At 32.0% G+C, this 18,103-nt stretch overlaps 1 protein-coding gene across 2 annotated transcripts in view; it reads right to left on the minus strand.

Annotated features, from left to right (window-relative positions):
• Positions 1–7,770, minus strand: part of LOC135146303 (T-box transcription factor TBX20-like) — a 96,755-nt gene extending 88,985 nt beyond the window's left edge. Inside the window, exons 1-2 of one of the 2 annotated variants that reach the window (XM_064078465.1) lie at positions 7,681–7,770; positions 7,285–7,625 (exon numbers count right to left, since the gene is read on the minus strand). In XM_064078465.1, coding sequence (XP_063934535.1) covers positions 7,285–7,423 — 139 coding nt within the window. In that variant the 5' untranslated portion in view covers positions 7,424–7,625; positions 7,681–7,770. Of the gene's footprint in view, positions 1–7,284 lie in introns of both variants that reach the window. The other variant, XM_064078472.1, reaches the window with a different exon arrangement.
• Positions 7,771–18,103: the final 10,333 nt, after the last annotated feature.

Here is an 18,103-nt window from a genome sequence, read left to right on the forward strand (position 1 = left end):
CTTTTCTTTTAATTAATTAATTTATCATCATTTTCTTTTTAGCATTTGTGTGAAGTTTTTCATCACTTATTTTTCAAAATCACTATACATGGAAATATTTATGGAAACAACAGTTTATGATACAAATTGTATTCATCCTAGTTGTTAATTTAGTTTTAAATCTAACATTCTCTCAAAGCACACAATATTTTAATCAAACTTATAAAAAAAAAACAAAAAATGGTTCCTATCATATAAATATCTGGTGCCAGGGGACAATTAATCGCAAGTGTCATGAATATTTTCAGTGCCTTTGACTTGCGCGAATAGTTTATTCACACTGTATTTCTGATATTTTTATATAATTTATTCCACAATTTTTGATCCCACTGTATGATTAATATAAAAACTTGTGTTCAATAAATTTTTCCAAAAAAAAATTGGCACTTGTTTTATGCCTTCGCATATAATATCTAAAATGAAGGTACGGCCAAAGAAAAAAACTACCGTATGATATTTCTTTCCAGTATTAGCTCGCTATCTATCATTCCCTACGTGCGTGCCCTCATCCCGTTATCTGAAATTTTTTAATCATACGGTACAAAAACAAGAGAATTCAGTACAGAAACTAAATAAAATATTGTTGGGTAGGTATACTTGACAGATTTTAATACATACAACCCAATTAATTAGCTAATATACTAATGATCAGAAAAAGTGAACTTTACAGTAGGTACTGCCTACAGTATTCTATAGGAAAAAACACGATTTATTCTGAACATTCAATAAAAAACTGCGATAAATTAATAATAAGTCCTACATAAAAAAAAAACACAAAGTCTTAAATAAACAATACGTTTTCAAAAAGTCATCTTGTGGAATTTTAATAAAAAAAATACATAAATTCGTTACATATTGCTTGCAAATAATTATTTTGACACTTGTTCATGTTAATTTTCTTGATTGTTGCACGCTATATATTGTTACTGGGCAAGCAATATGTAACGAATTTAATGTACTTTTTTTATTACAATCCCGTAATTATTTTCTTCTGTAGGATAAAATGAACTGAAACTGATTTATAAAATACTAGTTTGCCAAATTTCACATGCAAATTCCTGCTAGAAAACTATATATCGTTGTAGTCTTCAGGCTGTTTATTATGAGTTATCTATTGGTAAAATTTCTGTACTACAAAATTAAAAATTTACGAATATTAACATACCCAAGTGCAAACTTTATCTTTACACTAACAAAGAGTCCCTTTTTTGCCGAGTGATAATTAATAGACGTATTAGGGTCATTTTAATGAAAATCTATTTTCAAGTTTTCATGCTATGTACAACTACAATGCAAAAATGCGGGGTTCGTGTTTCCGTTTTTCTATTGAACAAATCCTAATAAGACAAATTTATGAAACTACTGAACCGACTGTTTAGGTTCACTTTTAAGATTACAAAACATGAGTCAAACTGTTTGTTAATATTCATAACAATTTCCACTAATTAATAAAGTACTTGTAAATTTAACTCAGTAGTTTTTCTTCAATAGGTGGTAGGGGAAGGGGGCCTAAAGCGGGCATAGAGCCTAAAGCGGGCACTCTCTTTAGTTTTGACGTTTCAAAAGATGGTGCGCCCTAACCGCGCGGACATAGTGCATCCCCCCCCCGCATACTTCACATCAGTCGCCCGGGTCTTCTGCGAGTACCCAATTATGTGCTATAATAAATAAATAATTTTCACATGGTTTTGAAAAATATTGCAAAGTGTGTCACATCTGTTTTTTCTATGTTTGTGATTTTTAAGCTAAAAATGAAATTCGTTAGTCAATTTGTGTTTATTCGGCTACCATAAGGTAGCAGTTAACTGCCACTTGTCGCATCATTTTGAGTTTAGATGTTGTTTGCAATTTTAATTGTCGAAATGGGCAAAGCGGGCAGGGCAAAGCGGGCACTTGTCCGGTTTGTCCTTCACGAGATATATCGCTTTAAAAAAATTATATTTCGAATTACCAAACTTCAGTCCAGGGGACCTTCATATTTATATTCATATCTAGTCTACAGTTTTTACAAAAAAAAAATATATAAAGTTGAGCAACTTTTACATCACACTTGAATCGGCACATTGATGCATTTTTTGACGAAGTGCTGAAGAGGTTTGCATTTTGAGATAGAAGGTCCTCTGGGGAAAAGTGTCAGCTTTCTTTTGATACCATTTATAATCCTAAAAAAATCCATGACTGAGGTAAATAACTCTCGAAAAATCAAAATCTATTAAAATGAGCTTACTTAACTTCTGGTTTGGTTGCAGACTTCAGTATTTCTAAAATGCAATTCCGGAAACCCCGACAATGTTTTCAATGTATTTAGTATAGAGCGAAACCGAACCAGACGCCAACCTTAACCATTGCCTGGTTTGCCCTAGCTGAATGCCCGCTTTAGGCCTCCCCGTAGGGCAAAGCGGGCAGTTGTAAAGATTTAGTTATCTGCTTCTAACTTTTTTTTTAATAAACTTTCTTCAATTTTAGTTATGCATCATTGAAAAGGGTTAAATCAAGCATTATAATATAAAAATTTAAAGGATCTAGATTATCCATAAACTACTTTTTTTAATATTTTTCCTTATGGTGCCCGCTTTGGGCCCTCTTCCCCTACATATCGCTTTTTTGACGTTGTCTACTTTATTGTCAGGTTATTGTGACATGACTGCTTAAGTATTATCTACTTTAAAGTAAAAAAGTTAAACTATACCTATACTTTGTGAATATCACGTGACAGACTTTTCCAACCAATTACAAAACACCCTTAAATAGGTATATTACAAAAACGTTTATAACTATTTTCGTGAATAATGAATGAGCTTAATTTGTTCGCTAACATTGTAAATGTCTGCTAAATAATAGTCGACTTATATTTTGACTTTATGACACTTCCATTAAACATAAAGTAATGTGAAAAATTTAGACTTTATGTTACAACCAAATTACAATAAAATATTCGAAATCAGTGATGTATTTCAAGAACTTCAGATACTTAGGTATTAATTGTTGCAGCAGTTTGATGCATTTAACTATGTACAATCAGATCACTGCATTTAAAAAAATTGCAGATGACATGGTGGATCTAAAATAAATGATGTTGCAGAACACCGTAAACAAAAAGTAAAATCAAGACAAGTATGTATTTGATTTAATCAGATTTTTGTTAATATTATAGTTTTTGCAGTTTTAAGTTACTCCATAATTATTTCTATACCCTATACTGCTTAGCTGAAATAAATGTGCCTAGTGCACTCAAGCATATTATTAAAAATGGTGTCACATTGAAAACCGAAACGGATGTATTGTAAAGTTGAGACAAATTATGAAGGCACTTTTCATGATGTCTCGCATTAGGGTACGCACAAGTTTAAAGCCTAGCCTGACTACTTGTTGTGGGTAAAAGTACAAAAATAGTAGTAACATATTTTACTTCATGAACTTTAGGAAAGAGTGGTAGATGTTGCACCTTACGAAAAACAACTTCGTTACCCTCTTCTTTTATAATTTGTTACTTTTGATGTTTACTCTACGTACAAAGTATAAGTATATGGACAGTTGAGGAAGTTCAAGCAAGAGAGGTGAAGGAGCATATTCAACATTTACCATTTTCAAGCTACATTCAATGGTATTACTAATAATTATATATCACATTAAGGGCAGTAAGAAAATAAGTAGTGACTGTAGGAAAAACTAAGGTACAGTTCCTACTAAAATTATTGCCTGTCCCATTTTTTATCCACTAATGAAACCAGATGGAACGAAAGAACTTTCTGTGATTTTTTTACTTTTTTCCTTACAAAGTGTAGGTGCTTTAAATGTAGTTGTCATGTCATGAGATACCTACATACCTAAATTAGAAATCAATATTCAAAGATTGTTTCACAGTTTTATTTATGCGTCTGAAAACCTCTATTTTTTACTTAGCAAAATTAAATTCTGCTTTTTAAAGTTTTGTTACTTGTGTTGCTGTTCCTAGAAAAATCATATTTCATACCTTTTATGTGACTTGCAATTTAATTTTTGAGCGTATTTGATAAATTTATGACGTTAGGAACAACTGGAGAAAAGTACCATCACTGCTGACATTTGCAGTTTATTTTTTATGATTTCAAATTTTCAACGTTTCCATAACTTTGTATTTAGTAAATCGTCTATACTTAATATACCTACGAACAATTATGCAGTATAAAACTCATGTTTCAGTGGTAGTAAAAGTACCTATATCGCAAATTGTGTAACTCGCTCCACTTTACCTCACTATATGGTAAAGTGAAAACTATATAAGAAACAAACTGAAACTATTAAAGCTTCATCACAATGCTGCGTTAAAACAAATCTGGCTTATGGAGTAGGTGTTGTTAAATTATAAATCAAGGAGTAAATCTCTCTACTATAATATCTGCCCATTTAGTTCGTAATTTGTCAACTGAAATTATTTTTAATTATTATACCTTTGTATTTGAATAATAAATACAGAGTGCAAAATTAGCACTTCAAGATAATTTTGCACCAGCGTCGTCTATAATTTAATTATAGATACCTTCATTACAATTGACTGAACCGTTTTAATGAATTAGACGAAATTGCAAGGGACGATTCTGGAAATAACCTACAATTCGTTAAATCACATCTACCAGCATTTTTCACAGATTAAAACAAATCAAGTAAGAGAATGCAAATAACAAATATTTTCTGATATAACAATAATTAATGACTCTTATTGGTGTGAAATAAATTTCACACTGTTCGACATTCTACTATCTAGTATCGCTGATAGAGACACATCGCTTATAGCAGTAGTCTGATACAATTTTGTATATAATTTTACTTAAAATTTGTGGTCAATGGTTTTATATAGGTATCCTGATTGAACTCTTCGTCGAAAATAATTTCACACTTACAAACAGAAGTTTTAAATTTCTCTAATACGGTAGCTATATTTCCAGGATCTCTATGGGTACCTAAAAGTTATCAACAATTTCGTAACCGGTCTAAGATTCTAATCGTTGTTTCAGTTTCTGCATCCAATGTAATTTCCAGAATCTGGAAGCTTTCTCATCTAACTGTTGGCTAATTCATGATAATAAAATGTGGCGTCGTCTAAAGAAGGATCTAATATTTTTGTACCCTAATGTGAGAGATATTCTTAACAAAACATCTACTTTGCCCAGATATTTAACATTTAAACAATTGTGTTTCGAATACGCTGATGACCAACATTTAAAAATAAGATCATAAGAATTTTTGTTATTTCAACTTTGAACCTCCTATTGTCCCTTATTTCTCTGTTATATTTAAGAAGAATCGTTACGTTTGGCTATTATGGTGTTGTTAATAGATACATTTTCACAATGTAATATCTCCATTATTAACATACCTTCTTATTGTTATGAAATTTTAAATGTAACCTGTCCACAACTTTCACAATATAATGCGAGGACAGTTTTTTTAAATAGTTTATTATTATCAATAGGTATTTCAATTATTTATGGAAATCTTGGAACGCGGTTTCTGCCACTGCTTACAGCTTGCAAAGTTTAGAAATCGTAGTAGATATATTTTCGATTTTATTTGTTAAAACTGAGATACAGTAAAAAGAAGCGTTTAGCAACTTCTACGACACAAGCTTTTTTTACTGTATCTCGTTTCTTAGAAAAAAAGTCGACGATCTGTTTATACTTTTTTTTTTACTTCAGTTTAGTGTTTTCATAATTGCTAGCATAGTTGTCTTCTGCGCCATACGTTCCTCTCGAATACCATGACAAAATAATAGTCAGTGGCCTAGGCAATGATTACTGATAATTGTGGTAACGAGTTCTTATAACGGCAGAAATATTGTCAATGCATCTACTTAGTACTATGGTTATTTTGACATCACATTTTTTAAAAAGCAAAAATAGCAGTCCTTACTGTGGTCCAGATATTCTTTCCAAAACATTGAACTGTATAAAACAAAGACGTTTGTCCACAATCATACAGTTTCTATACACAGTAGATGAAACTCAGTTCAGCTCCTAATTACCTATTTTAAAAACACAATAGACAGCATGTACTTTTCCACCAACGTAGTTATTTTCTATATTGTTTTTTTGCTGCATATCTACTTATCACAGATGTAGTAAGATTATCTGGATTATTTACACAACCACAAGACACCACGTTCACATGAACACACTCACAGATGTTATAACACCTACTGTTGGTGAAACACTGAATGTGACGATGCACTTCACATTTATATAAGAGGTAATCGCAGGTTTGAACGTCTTCTGCAACATGCTTGTTGTGTGGTTATGTAAACTAAACAAGTCTATATAAACGATAACGATACATTTCTAGAAATTGACAACAAGTCCAGGTCTGCTTATAAGGCAACTTCATCACAACGTGACATTCCAGACTTCCCTGACTAAAAAAATGCTTTTTAACTAAGACATGATGCATGCATGAAACCGAAATACAAATATAGAAGTATATATTGTACAAACACCAAATGTCGCATTTTCAATTGTTTTAAATTAATAACTCATTCTCTAATGACAAACTATTGTTTGAGGTAAATGCATTGCAAATACAAATATTTAATACATTTCAGTAAAGTGGATTTTTCATGCAACTTGCTGACAGTATAAAAGAATCATTTTATTTCAACTGTAATACGACATTCGCATTTTTTATTATTATTTGTTGATGTTTTTATTTCAACTTGTTTGTACTTATTATATTGTGTTCATATACCGACATCCTACACACTACATAATATTCTTTAGTATTATTATTATTCGTGCTATATTCTCATTATTTTTACTTGTTTATTTTTCGTCAGTTTTTTCAATCATATATTTCCTTCTCTTTAATTAAAAACGCACTTTAACTTCTTTTATCTATTTACTTTATCCTAAGTAACCATTTCTGCGATTGCTTATACGAATAACAAAAACACAACAGAAATAGATTTATGCGAAAATTTTGTAACTGATCGATTACTCTTCATAGAAACTTTCTAATGACAATACTCTTCAACGTTGACAATTTTGATACTATTTTACTCTTGTACCGTCGGTATAAATATGGGTCTACAATATCTTTGTTCAACGCAAGGTTACTACAAATGCTATTTTTTTTTTTAATTTTCACAAGTAGGTAGATGTTCTTTATCTCAGTTCAGATGGTAGCGAATTTTTCCATTATTATAATCCCACATTATCATATGTTTACAATTCTGTGTACTATTATTATTAACGTTAAGCTAGGAAGAGTTCTTACCCAGCGGCGAGATCGAGTCCGGCGGATCTCCTTGCCGGTGATCCCTGCATCTCGTGCGCGGGGCTCTCCCATGTCTGGACATGATAGCGGCGATGCTGAAGTCCGTGGCGCACGGCCTCATCGTGCAGTTATCCTCCATCACCTCGACCACATCACCGCAGTGTCAGGTCAGGTCGGGTCACCACCGTCAACGTGCGCGCGTGAACACTGCCGTCGCTTCCGCCGCCGCCGCTACGACCGGCGGGCTCGGGGGCGGCGTGAGCGTCTACATGTCGTCATTTCGGGCACTTCCGTGTACTTTCACTAGGTGTGAGGCAGTTTCGCGCCGGCACAGAAGCAAGCTGTTTTGACAGAATGAATATTTAGATCCCTTTGACTCACATTTAACAAGATTACTTTGATATGCGGCGAAAGCATTCAGATTGGTCGCTCCCACTTCGAGAGGCGTTCCTCACTCTCTGGACGTAATTGATTATCGGCGGTGTCTACGGCGACGCTGTTCGGAGCCGACTGACCGCTCCGTCGAGACGTTATCAAAGGAATGTGCCATTTTTTCCGCGATTCTCCCCTCTGTCCTGTCGATGACAACTTTTGTTTTTACCTCCGGTCCCCTCGTGAGCACCTGGGCGGGCATTCTACGCGAACTGTGTGATCCTTTCTTCTCCTCAGCCGCGCGATCACACGGATTTCGCGGGGTGGGGTTCGAGACGACACGCCTAAGGGAGGGGCTTGGGCGCCGGCAACGCCTATCAGCGAAGCTGGCCGATTGTGTGTTGAGCCGGTGTGCTTACCTGCACAACTTTGGGGACTAACGAAAATAATTTTCTGATAATTTTCACCCGCTTTACTACCTACTAGGTCAAATGTTTCAGCTCTCGATGAGAAGCCAACATCTTTAGTAAAATCAGTTATTCAACACGTTTCTTCTATGAGTGTTTTTTGACCTGCAATTAACTAACTGTAATTATAGAAATTATCTGTTCGTGTGGATATTTAACAAACTTGTAAACGTAGGTTTCTTGGCCTTCAAAAATTTATTAGACGAATCTTAATATCTATAACGAACAGGTTCAGATAAGTAATTTTTACAAATTAATGTTGATCGAAATAATTGAAATATATTGTACTATTTCTACACCTCCTTTGAATTTTATAAAAATAGATTTTCCATGTTTTTGCTCTTCACCACAATATAGACACAAAAAAATCTTTGAATAAAATGTCCCAGTCTTATTATTTGATGTGCTTTATAATAAATTGTATTCTCTAGTTCCACTATTTTGAGCGTTGCACGTTATCAATGTATGTACCACTAAGAATCAACGTTGTATACACTTGTATGTGAGAAGGTACATCTTTTACCAAAAGTTGTCCTTCAATAAATTTTCATTTGAAGGATACAAGAGCAAGACACAAGAACTGCCACAAAAATGTTTACATAAATAACAGTTTAATATTTGAAAGTTATTAAGTATTGCTCCTCTGATGAGACGCATAGGCATAAGAGATTTTCATGACCTTAGGCACAAATTACAATTCCTACCTAACACTTACTTTAAAAAAATCCGTAGATCTAAACCAACACAGGGTTATGGAAATATTTATATTTTTGGAGAACTGCCCTTGTTTTCATATTCTTTTCTTGATGTAGATAAAATACAGGAGCATAATTAAGTCATTTTAAAATTTTTAGTGTCATTATTTGTTTCATTATCGTTCCTCGTTTCTAAAAGTAAACTGCTATAATATAGTATAGTACCCTCTTAGGTATATTATTTAGTAATAACTAAGTTTTTGTGCCATTATTGCACGAAATGGTACAGTTTAGTGAATAAGACTGACATTCTTTTACGAGGAGTAACTGAAATAAAAAATACATATGTTAATAACATAAATAATATGACTAAATGGCCTTCCTTGTAGAAGTGATGATCTTTGAAAATAAATTATCAGTCATTCAGTGTGCACAAACTGATCGTCATAATTAAAATAGAACTATGTATAAAAACAAAAATCAAAATAGTAAAAGTGCAAGTAAAAGAATAGTATAAGCACAAATTGAATAAATTTAAAAAGTAGGTACATAATACAAGAAGAAAAGAACGATACTGACTAATCAGTAATCATCAATTAAAAAAATATTATCCTAAGAAGCTACTAAAAATAGCTGGTCAGCGTTCAACTTCTATATGCTTAGTAGACGATTTTTCAACAAATACTTATTTCACCACCTTCCTTCCTAGACATGTGCCAGAACTTGTTACTCAGATATCACTATATCTTCTACAGAAAGAGAAATTAAATAACAATCATTTGGATTTCTAAAAAAATTTGTGAATCATTAGGTACATAGCAGACTGCATTATTTTGAAGAATTTTTGCTTATAAAAAGAAGTTTGAGAAAATGTATGTCAGTACCACACCAAAACACAACGAAAACTTACATTTTTTAAATTGTAAAAAAATACTAAATATACTTTGTTTACTGAAGCATCTATTTCTGAAACAGTTTTTTATAAACAAAATTATTTCGTTTGCAAATTAATAATGTACCTAGATACTTATAATATTTTGGTGTAAACTTTTAATTACTAGTTTCTTTACTGAGTCAAGAATTGTGTCTTATTAAAGTTTAGTCAAAACAACTCTTCTTGAGTTTAATAAATAAGAAATCTATTTTGACGACTTAGTGGGATAATGCCCAAAAAAAACAGCGAAAACACATTTTTTTTTTCTACTCGTTTCTCCCACCACGTTACGGTCATCTAGACATTTAATTCAGTTTAAATTTTAGTCTAGATTTTTTGTCTAGATAGTGCCAACATGCTTGGAGAAACGCGTGCATAAAAAAATGTGTTTTCGGTGTTTTAGTCTAATAATGATTTCTTTACCCAACAATGGTTTATTTTAAATTTTATTGTAGGTACTTCGTTTAAAAATCATTAATTTTGATAAGGTGTTAAAATATATTAGATATCTTAAATATTTTATAATCACTCAGATTAATTCAATATTTAGCAAAATGTTGGCGATTTAAAACTGAAATAACATATTCTACATATACAGCGTGTTATTAAAAGGTACGTACAAAATAAAATCGGCAATTGGTCTTGAAGTATGGGTGCTAAAAGTTAAAAAAAGTTCAGGTAAAAGTGTTCTCCTTTTAGAGATAAAAATTATTAAAATTTATGTCCAAATTCGTTGTACTCCTCTGATAAAAACATCATCTCTCGTTTCTATAGCAACATTTAGTCTTGACAAAAGTTTTATTGTTACAGTTGCTAGGATTTATTAAAATAAATTAATTTTACCTATTTATCTTTCAGTAGCGTCTAAAAAGGTTGGATAAGGGTTAATTTTCCCCTTATAATTTTGATAACACAAAATAAGTTTTTCAGACTTCTTTGACCTCGCGAAGAACTGTCAATTTTGTTGTACGTACCTTTCAATAACACCCTGTATATGTACTTATAACCTAGAAATAACCATTTTTTTCAGATTAGTGTTCTGTAGGTATATACCTATTGCAGGTGATTTATGTACATATAAACAATTTATTGTTGCAAGCAATGAACATATTTTTTCATGTCTTTGTCCATTATGAACGGTTTTCTAGAACTGAAAAACGTCCGACAAAGCTCATTTTCCTGCAAAAGTAAGCATGCCAATATGCTAAAAATCGTGGCAACACTGACTCCGAATGTTAAAATAATAACACAATATTATTCTGTCATTTTAACTAAATCAGTTCGCCAAACCATTACTACTACAAATCACTATTCAATTTGCTGGACGCGACTGTTAATAAACAAGAGTAGGGGAGACCTGTCCAAAACCGTACACCGGGGTAAAACCGTATAGTGCCCTTAGAACTGCTGGTTGTTTGAATTTGCCACTCAAACTTCTGTCAATGGGATCTACCAATAAGAGCCATTTGTCGACAAAAACTTGTTAATGCTGCCACGCTCGTTACAAAATTAAATAAATTTAATATTTTTCGGGTGCTGTAATCTAATTATTAACTAAATAACCACTGCAAGTGTATACCGTTAACGGAATTCAATGTAAGTACGTAATTTACGATATCATTGTATATGTTTCTACTATTATTTTCAGTGTTTGTCTTAACCGATTTTTTTTGTGTTTGTTGTGGTGAGCAAAATGTTCATTTGAGGTTACCTTGGGGCAGAACCGTACGGGGTAAAATCGTACGAGCTTCTAAGTAATTCGCAGTCGAAAATTAAAAAAACAAAGTTGAATCTGTCAGAAACCAAGAAAAAAAAATAAAGATAAAGTAGAAAGCAAAACTGGAGATAGTAAAGATCTTTGCTTGTACTGTCTTGAAAAATATGGTCAAAGTCGCATGGATGAGGGTTGGTACAGTGTACTTCCTGTAATGGTTGGGCCTATGAAGGTTGTACAGGTTACGATTCCGATGATCTTGATGATTTTTTGTGCACTAAATGTTTGGTGTGAATGTTGAGGCAAAATCGTATATTGTGTACGGTTTTGGACAGTTCACGGGGTAAAACCGTAATTAGAAGTGTTTTTGTTTTAATATTTTTATTTCGTAGATAAGTTACATCTTTCGATTTTTGTTCTTACAATTATGTACCTGATGAGACTGGTCAATAAAAATGTTGATTTGACAATTCTATTGTGTATTATTACAGAGATATATACATTTCCGCTTAGCTATACGGTTTTGGACAGGCCTCCCCTAACTAATAAATATGAAAACAAATGTTAAATAATTCCTTTAACGTTTACGTTAGGTGATGTGATGTGTGGTATGGAATATCAAAATTAAACTTAAAGTTTGAAATTCAAATGTGCAATGGATACATATAAAAAACATAAAAAAGTGGTCGAAAGTTATTGCAGCAGAACTTCCCTCTCCTTTGAAGTATAGTCCAGCAAATCCCACTTTTTTGAAAAATTTTAAAATTTGATTTTCCAAGGGGGGGTTGTCCGCGTAAATGTGGACAATATGAAATATACTCATTTAAAGCAGATAACCAAAGGGAAAAATTTACATATTTTCAGTTTTCCAGTACATGTTTGACTTCGGCTATTTATTTATATAGTACCTACTTCGAAAAAATTCGAAACGTTCAGATTACAACCATCAACGGTTAAAAAAAATGAAATTTGATGATTTTGTCTCGTCAAAGCAGAGGAAAACCCTCGTTAATTAGGCACACTCAGGTTTTTCTCAAAAACCGGACAAGTTTTGATTAACGATTTGTCATGCTTCCATTAAATATTTGCAAGATTTCACAGTATTCGGTTTTGAAATTTCAAAGTTAAATTGTAAAATGTTCTTAAACAATTTTGATTTTTTTCCCAAAAATGGATGCCAAAGGTAAAAACTCAACACGGATTTATAAATTACACATCCATCAAACCGATAAAATTTAACATGTAAAATGACCTCATCAGTTTTTGCGAGGACATAAATGAACAAATTTTAAGTAACGATTTACCAAGCTTAAAAAACCTTAAAAGGTTTGCAAGATTTCCAGGCATTCGGTTTCGCTGTTTCAAAGTTAATATGCAAAATGTTATTCCACAATTTTTATTTTATTCCAAAAAACTCAACGCAGATTCATAAACCCCAAGTGCTTAACTTATTTTATAAAATTCAAATAATATTACTAATGTAAATTTTGGAGACGACGTCAAACTTTTGGTGGTGGGAACGATTAGCCAAATTTTAATTAGCCTTTTACTAACTACATGATATTCCTAAAATATGTACCTACATTTAAAATTTGGGAACAATCGGTCCAATAATTTCGGAGATTATCTTTCTAATAAAAATTCTGACTGATGGCAGACAAACAGACAGACAGAACGGCAGACCATTATTTTCGTACTCTAGGGGTCATGAAATGTCGAAAAAGCATATGAGTATCTAGTCGTTCGATGTAGGTACTCGATTACAATACTTCCTTGGCTTACGCTCGGCAAGTAAAAATCCGACGGTCATTTCGTCATTGATCGAATAATTTAGTAATTTTTAAAACTTTTCATCAAATTTAAATGTGTATTGACATGAAAAATGTTGTAGATCGCACGTGCAGAAAATATTTTGCGAGTACTTATTGTCTCGCTTATTGATCCAAATGACTATTATTTGCTCTAAATTTTTTTCTATAATGATAATGGCCTACTTGGTGGTAGAATATATTTACTTATAATCCTTATTGCACGGCAAGATGGCCGACGATGTAAACAGAGTTTCTGTGTGCTTCGTTTGTAAGCTAGTTTTACAAGAAGCAGATGAGTTTATTTCATGCAGTGGTGTATGTGATAATAGTGTACATATCAAGTGTTCAAAATTGAAGAAAAGCGAATTGAAATTATTGCAAGAAGGAACCAAATTGATGTGGTTTTGTGATGACTGCCGCTTTGCTGGAGCAAACATATGCTCACTTCTAGGGTCCATCAAAACAGCACTGTTAGGCTGCCAAGATCAAGTACTGGCACAGAATATAACAATTAAAGATCAAAATGATTTAATTAAGTCACTAAGGAGTGATATTCAGGAGATGAAATTGCAGTTAGCCGACATAAGAAAATCTGCTGATAAGGAATCTTTTTCGTCAATATTAACAAAAACAACTGTGGAGCCTACACGTACGTCTTTTTCCGAAACAAATAAACAAAAGTTATTCCAAGGAAATCATTCCAAGTTTCAAATTCCTGTTTTTGAAATTAAAAGTCAATCGCAACTTGCAGAAGCATCTTTAGGCGCAGCAAAAAATATGGGTCAACCAACCACATCCAGGGTGGATGGTATACAAGATGTTACGAAAGATAAATATCGACATTTTGATGAAACTTCCAATTTACTAAGTAGTGATGATATAAGAACAAAAGACAACTGGACAGTATTTACTCAAAAGAAAAAAACTGACGGGCAACATAATAATATGAATAACAAAGCTAAAGCGAAAGTATCCTATGGTACTGGAAAATCAGTACCAGTGGGTTCTAAATTAACTGGAGTCGCTAGACGTAAGTGGATCTACATTGGAAGATTACAAGGTAAGGAAGTCACAAGTGAGGACGTACTGAATCATTTAAGATGTGCAGGCATTCAAAAAGAAGTGATTATAAATAAACTTGAAAACAAAGGTAACAATTCGTCTTTTAGTATTGGTGTTCCTTTGGAATTATATGACAAGATCCTCGACCCCGAAATCTGGCCAGACTCAGTGTGTATCCGTGATTTCAACGTCCGATCTTTTTTAGTGAAACATCAGCAAGTCAAGGATTAGAATACTTAAATACAGTGCTAAGGAACCGTGATACGTTTCAAATATTATTTCAGAACATTCAGTGTATAAGAAATAAAATAAACTTATTGGAAGCGGCATTAAGTAAACTTAATTTCGATTGTTTGTGCTTTAGTGAACATTGGCTTCTGTCACTGGAATGTGATAATAAGCACCTTTGTGATTTTGAAACAGCATCTTTCTTCGCGAGATCGGTTCACACCCATGGAGGTGTAATGCAGCTTATCAACAACAGCATGGAGTACACTGCATTACCCTGGATAAAGGACATGTCTTTGGAAAAAATTTGTGAATTAACAGGTATTAAGCTGACCAAATATAATTTAATTATTGTTACTGTTTATAGATCACCTAAAAGTGATATTAAGAAATTCCTTCATATTGTTAACGATCTTCTGAATAAATTAAAATATAATAGCTATAATATTATACTCGGAGGAGATTTCAATGTCCATTTTAATGAATATAATAATGATACAATGTCATTAATCGATTTATGTGAAAGTTATGGCCTGATACCTAGTGTTAATTTCTGTACTAGATTTAGAAATATTGTAGACAATGTATTCAGTAACATTCCAAAAGATAAATTTCAGGTTTATCCTTTAAATCTCAATTTATCTGATCACGTAGGAGTTGCATTAAACTTAAAAATTGGTAATGACTGTATTATAGATAATAATTTAAAAATTGTGAGACCTATAACTGAATATGGTAAACTCGTATTTTATAATATGTTATCTAAGATTGACTGGGATTTTCTTGACACTGATATAGAACCCAATGATAAATGTACTATGGTTTTAAATAATATCTTATACAGTTATGTTAATGCTTTTCCTGAGAAATATATCAATTATAATTCGAAGAAAGATAAATACAACAATTCGTGGTATACAAATGATTTAAATAAAATGAGAGAATGTCTTAATTTCTTAAGGGAAGCATATAATTTATACAAAACTTCTGATCTGAAAAATTGGAAAAACAAGTACAGTGCAATGTATTATGCAGCTGTAAAAAAAGCTAAAATTACACATAATGACACATATATTAAAAAAAACCAGAACAAACCTAAAGCTATGTGGACTATTGTTAATAAATACCGGAAACAGCCTTCCCCAAAAGTTCCTCAGTCGAGCCCTAATGAATTAAATGATTTTTTCATTAATGTATCGCAAAACTTATTAAAATTTCTGCCTTCAACTTCACAGGATCCAATAGATTTTATGCATACATTTGATACTAGTTCTGTGGACAATAAATTCGTATTTCATAAAGTGACTCATAATGATGTCAGAGACTCGTTCAATAAGTTAAGAAATTTGAAAAGCAAAGATATTTATGGGTTAAGTGGGGAGATCATCAAATCTGTAAAAGACATTTTAATATCCCCGTTTACTAAATTATTCAATTATTGTCTAGAGACAAATACTTTTCCTAAATGCCTAAAAAACTCAATTGTTATACCAATATATAAAAAAGGTGACTGTTTTGACAACAATAGCTTTCGACCAATTGCATTGCTACCCATTATGTCAAAAATTTTTGAAAGACTTATATTTTTGCAAATGTTAGAATTTTTAGAATCTCATAAACTATTAACTAATAAACAATTTGGATTTAGGAAGGGAAGATCCACTGAGGATGCTATTCTCGCATTTATTGATAAGATTATTGATTCTTTCGAAAATTGTAACTATTACAAGGCCCTATTTATTGACATGAGCAAGGCGTTTGATACCATTTCTTATGAAATTCTCTTAAAAAAACTAAAGTATTATCAATTCAGTACAAATAGTATATTAATGATAAAATCTTACTTAAATAATCGTACTCAGAAAGTCCTAATAAATAATACATTATCTGATGAGCGCATGATTCTTCATGGTGTGCCGCAAGGCTCAATTTTGGGACCACTTCTGTTTCTGATCTATATAAATGATCTACCTTCTCTTGTGCCGCAGGCGGATATGGTCTTATATGCTGATGATATAACGGTTGGCTATTCAATTGCTAACATAAATAATTTACATACGAATAAATATCATTGTGAAATCGAAAATTGGCTATTAGCCAATAAATTGCATTCAAATAAAAGCAAACTAGTGAAAATAATTTTTACTCTAAAATTGTTTAATAATAATAATAGTATTAATGGTTTTTCTGAAACAACGAAATTCTTGGGAATTTATGTTGATACCACTCTTAATTGGCATAACCACATTAATAACATAGCTGAACAATTATGCAGGAATACGTATTTATTTAGAAATTTAGCGAATAATGTGACAGAAAGTACCCTTAAAACCGCTTATTATGCTTTGATAGAATCACATCTTGCATACTGCATCATTGTGTGGGGACATGCTCCTCAAACAGTACGATTATTTAAGTTGCAACGTAGAATCTTAAGAATTATCGCAAACATCAATTATAGAGATGACTGTAAACCACATTTTATCCGATTAAAGATTTTAACATTTCCTTGTTTATATGTTTGTAAATGTGTAGAGTATATCACGAAAAATAAAGCTCAGTATCGCACGCTCAGTTCTTATCACTGTTACTCCACAAGAAGTTGTGAGATTAGTCACAATATTTTAAGGTTAGACAGATCAAGACACGGAAATAATTATTACGGCATCAAGTTTTTTAATGTTCTTCCATACAGAATTAAACAACTGGATGCAAAAATCTTAGTGCACAAATTAAAAGAGTATTGCATTTCGAAATCGTTTTACTCGACTGAAGAATTTTTGAATAATAATTTTGATGATTTTATTTGATGTATTTGTTATCATTTTGACGTGTGTAAAATACTATGTATTCCTAACACAAATAAATTATATTATATTATATTATATATTATATAATTTGTCTGATTATAATTAATAAATCCTCATTGTAGCGTCATTATTTTTGAAAAATCAATAAGCAATGTTTTATTTCACACACTTTTGAATATGAACAGTCAAATTGTAGTGAATTTTGCCAGTAGCTGACTAAAATGCCAAGCTTAGTTGGACACAGTTTAAAAAAAAATAGTTACATAAAATGGTGCCCAAATATATTACACGGACTCCATATGACGTCACCGTATTTGATTTAAATTAATTCACATTTTTTTACTAACTGAGTAATCACATATTATTTAAGTCAATGTAAAAAATTAGACTTTTGTAGACGAACTCTTTCATAATTTTGAAAATAGTCTGGAGCTATAAAATAAAATTGTTTTATAATAAACAGCCGTGAAACGCATTAAACAGTGCCAATGTTTGGATTATGTCTGTAATAAACCTTACATGACATCATGATCTTTAGCGAATATTCGGATATTTCAGAACTCGTGACTGGTGACATTTTAAATTAAAAAAAAAAACATTCATCAAATGTATCTTGCTACAATGCTTCTCTAGCTTACCTTCGAGAAATAAAAACTCTTGCCGCTTGATCATCCACGTAATTAACTTTATTGAATGGATTATTTCTCTTTAGTGGATTTAACCATC

Source organism: Zophobas morio, unplaced genomic scaffold, assembly GCF_036711695.1.
Source record: "Zophobas morio isolate AGI-343-1 ecotype UQ-CSIRO unplaced genomic scaffold, CSIRO_AGI_Zmor_V1 ptg000005l, whole genome shotgun sequence".
Classification (NCBI taxonomy): domain Eukaryota; kingdom Metazoa; phylum Arthropoda; class Insecta; order Coleoptera; family Tenebrionidae; genus Zophobas; species Zophobas morio.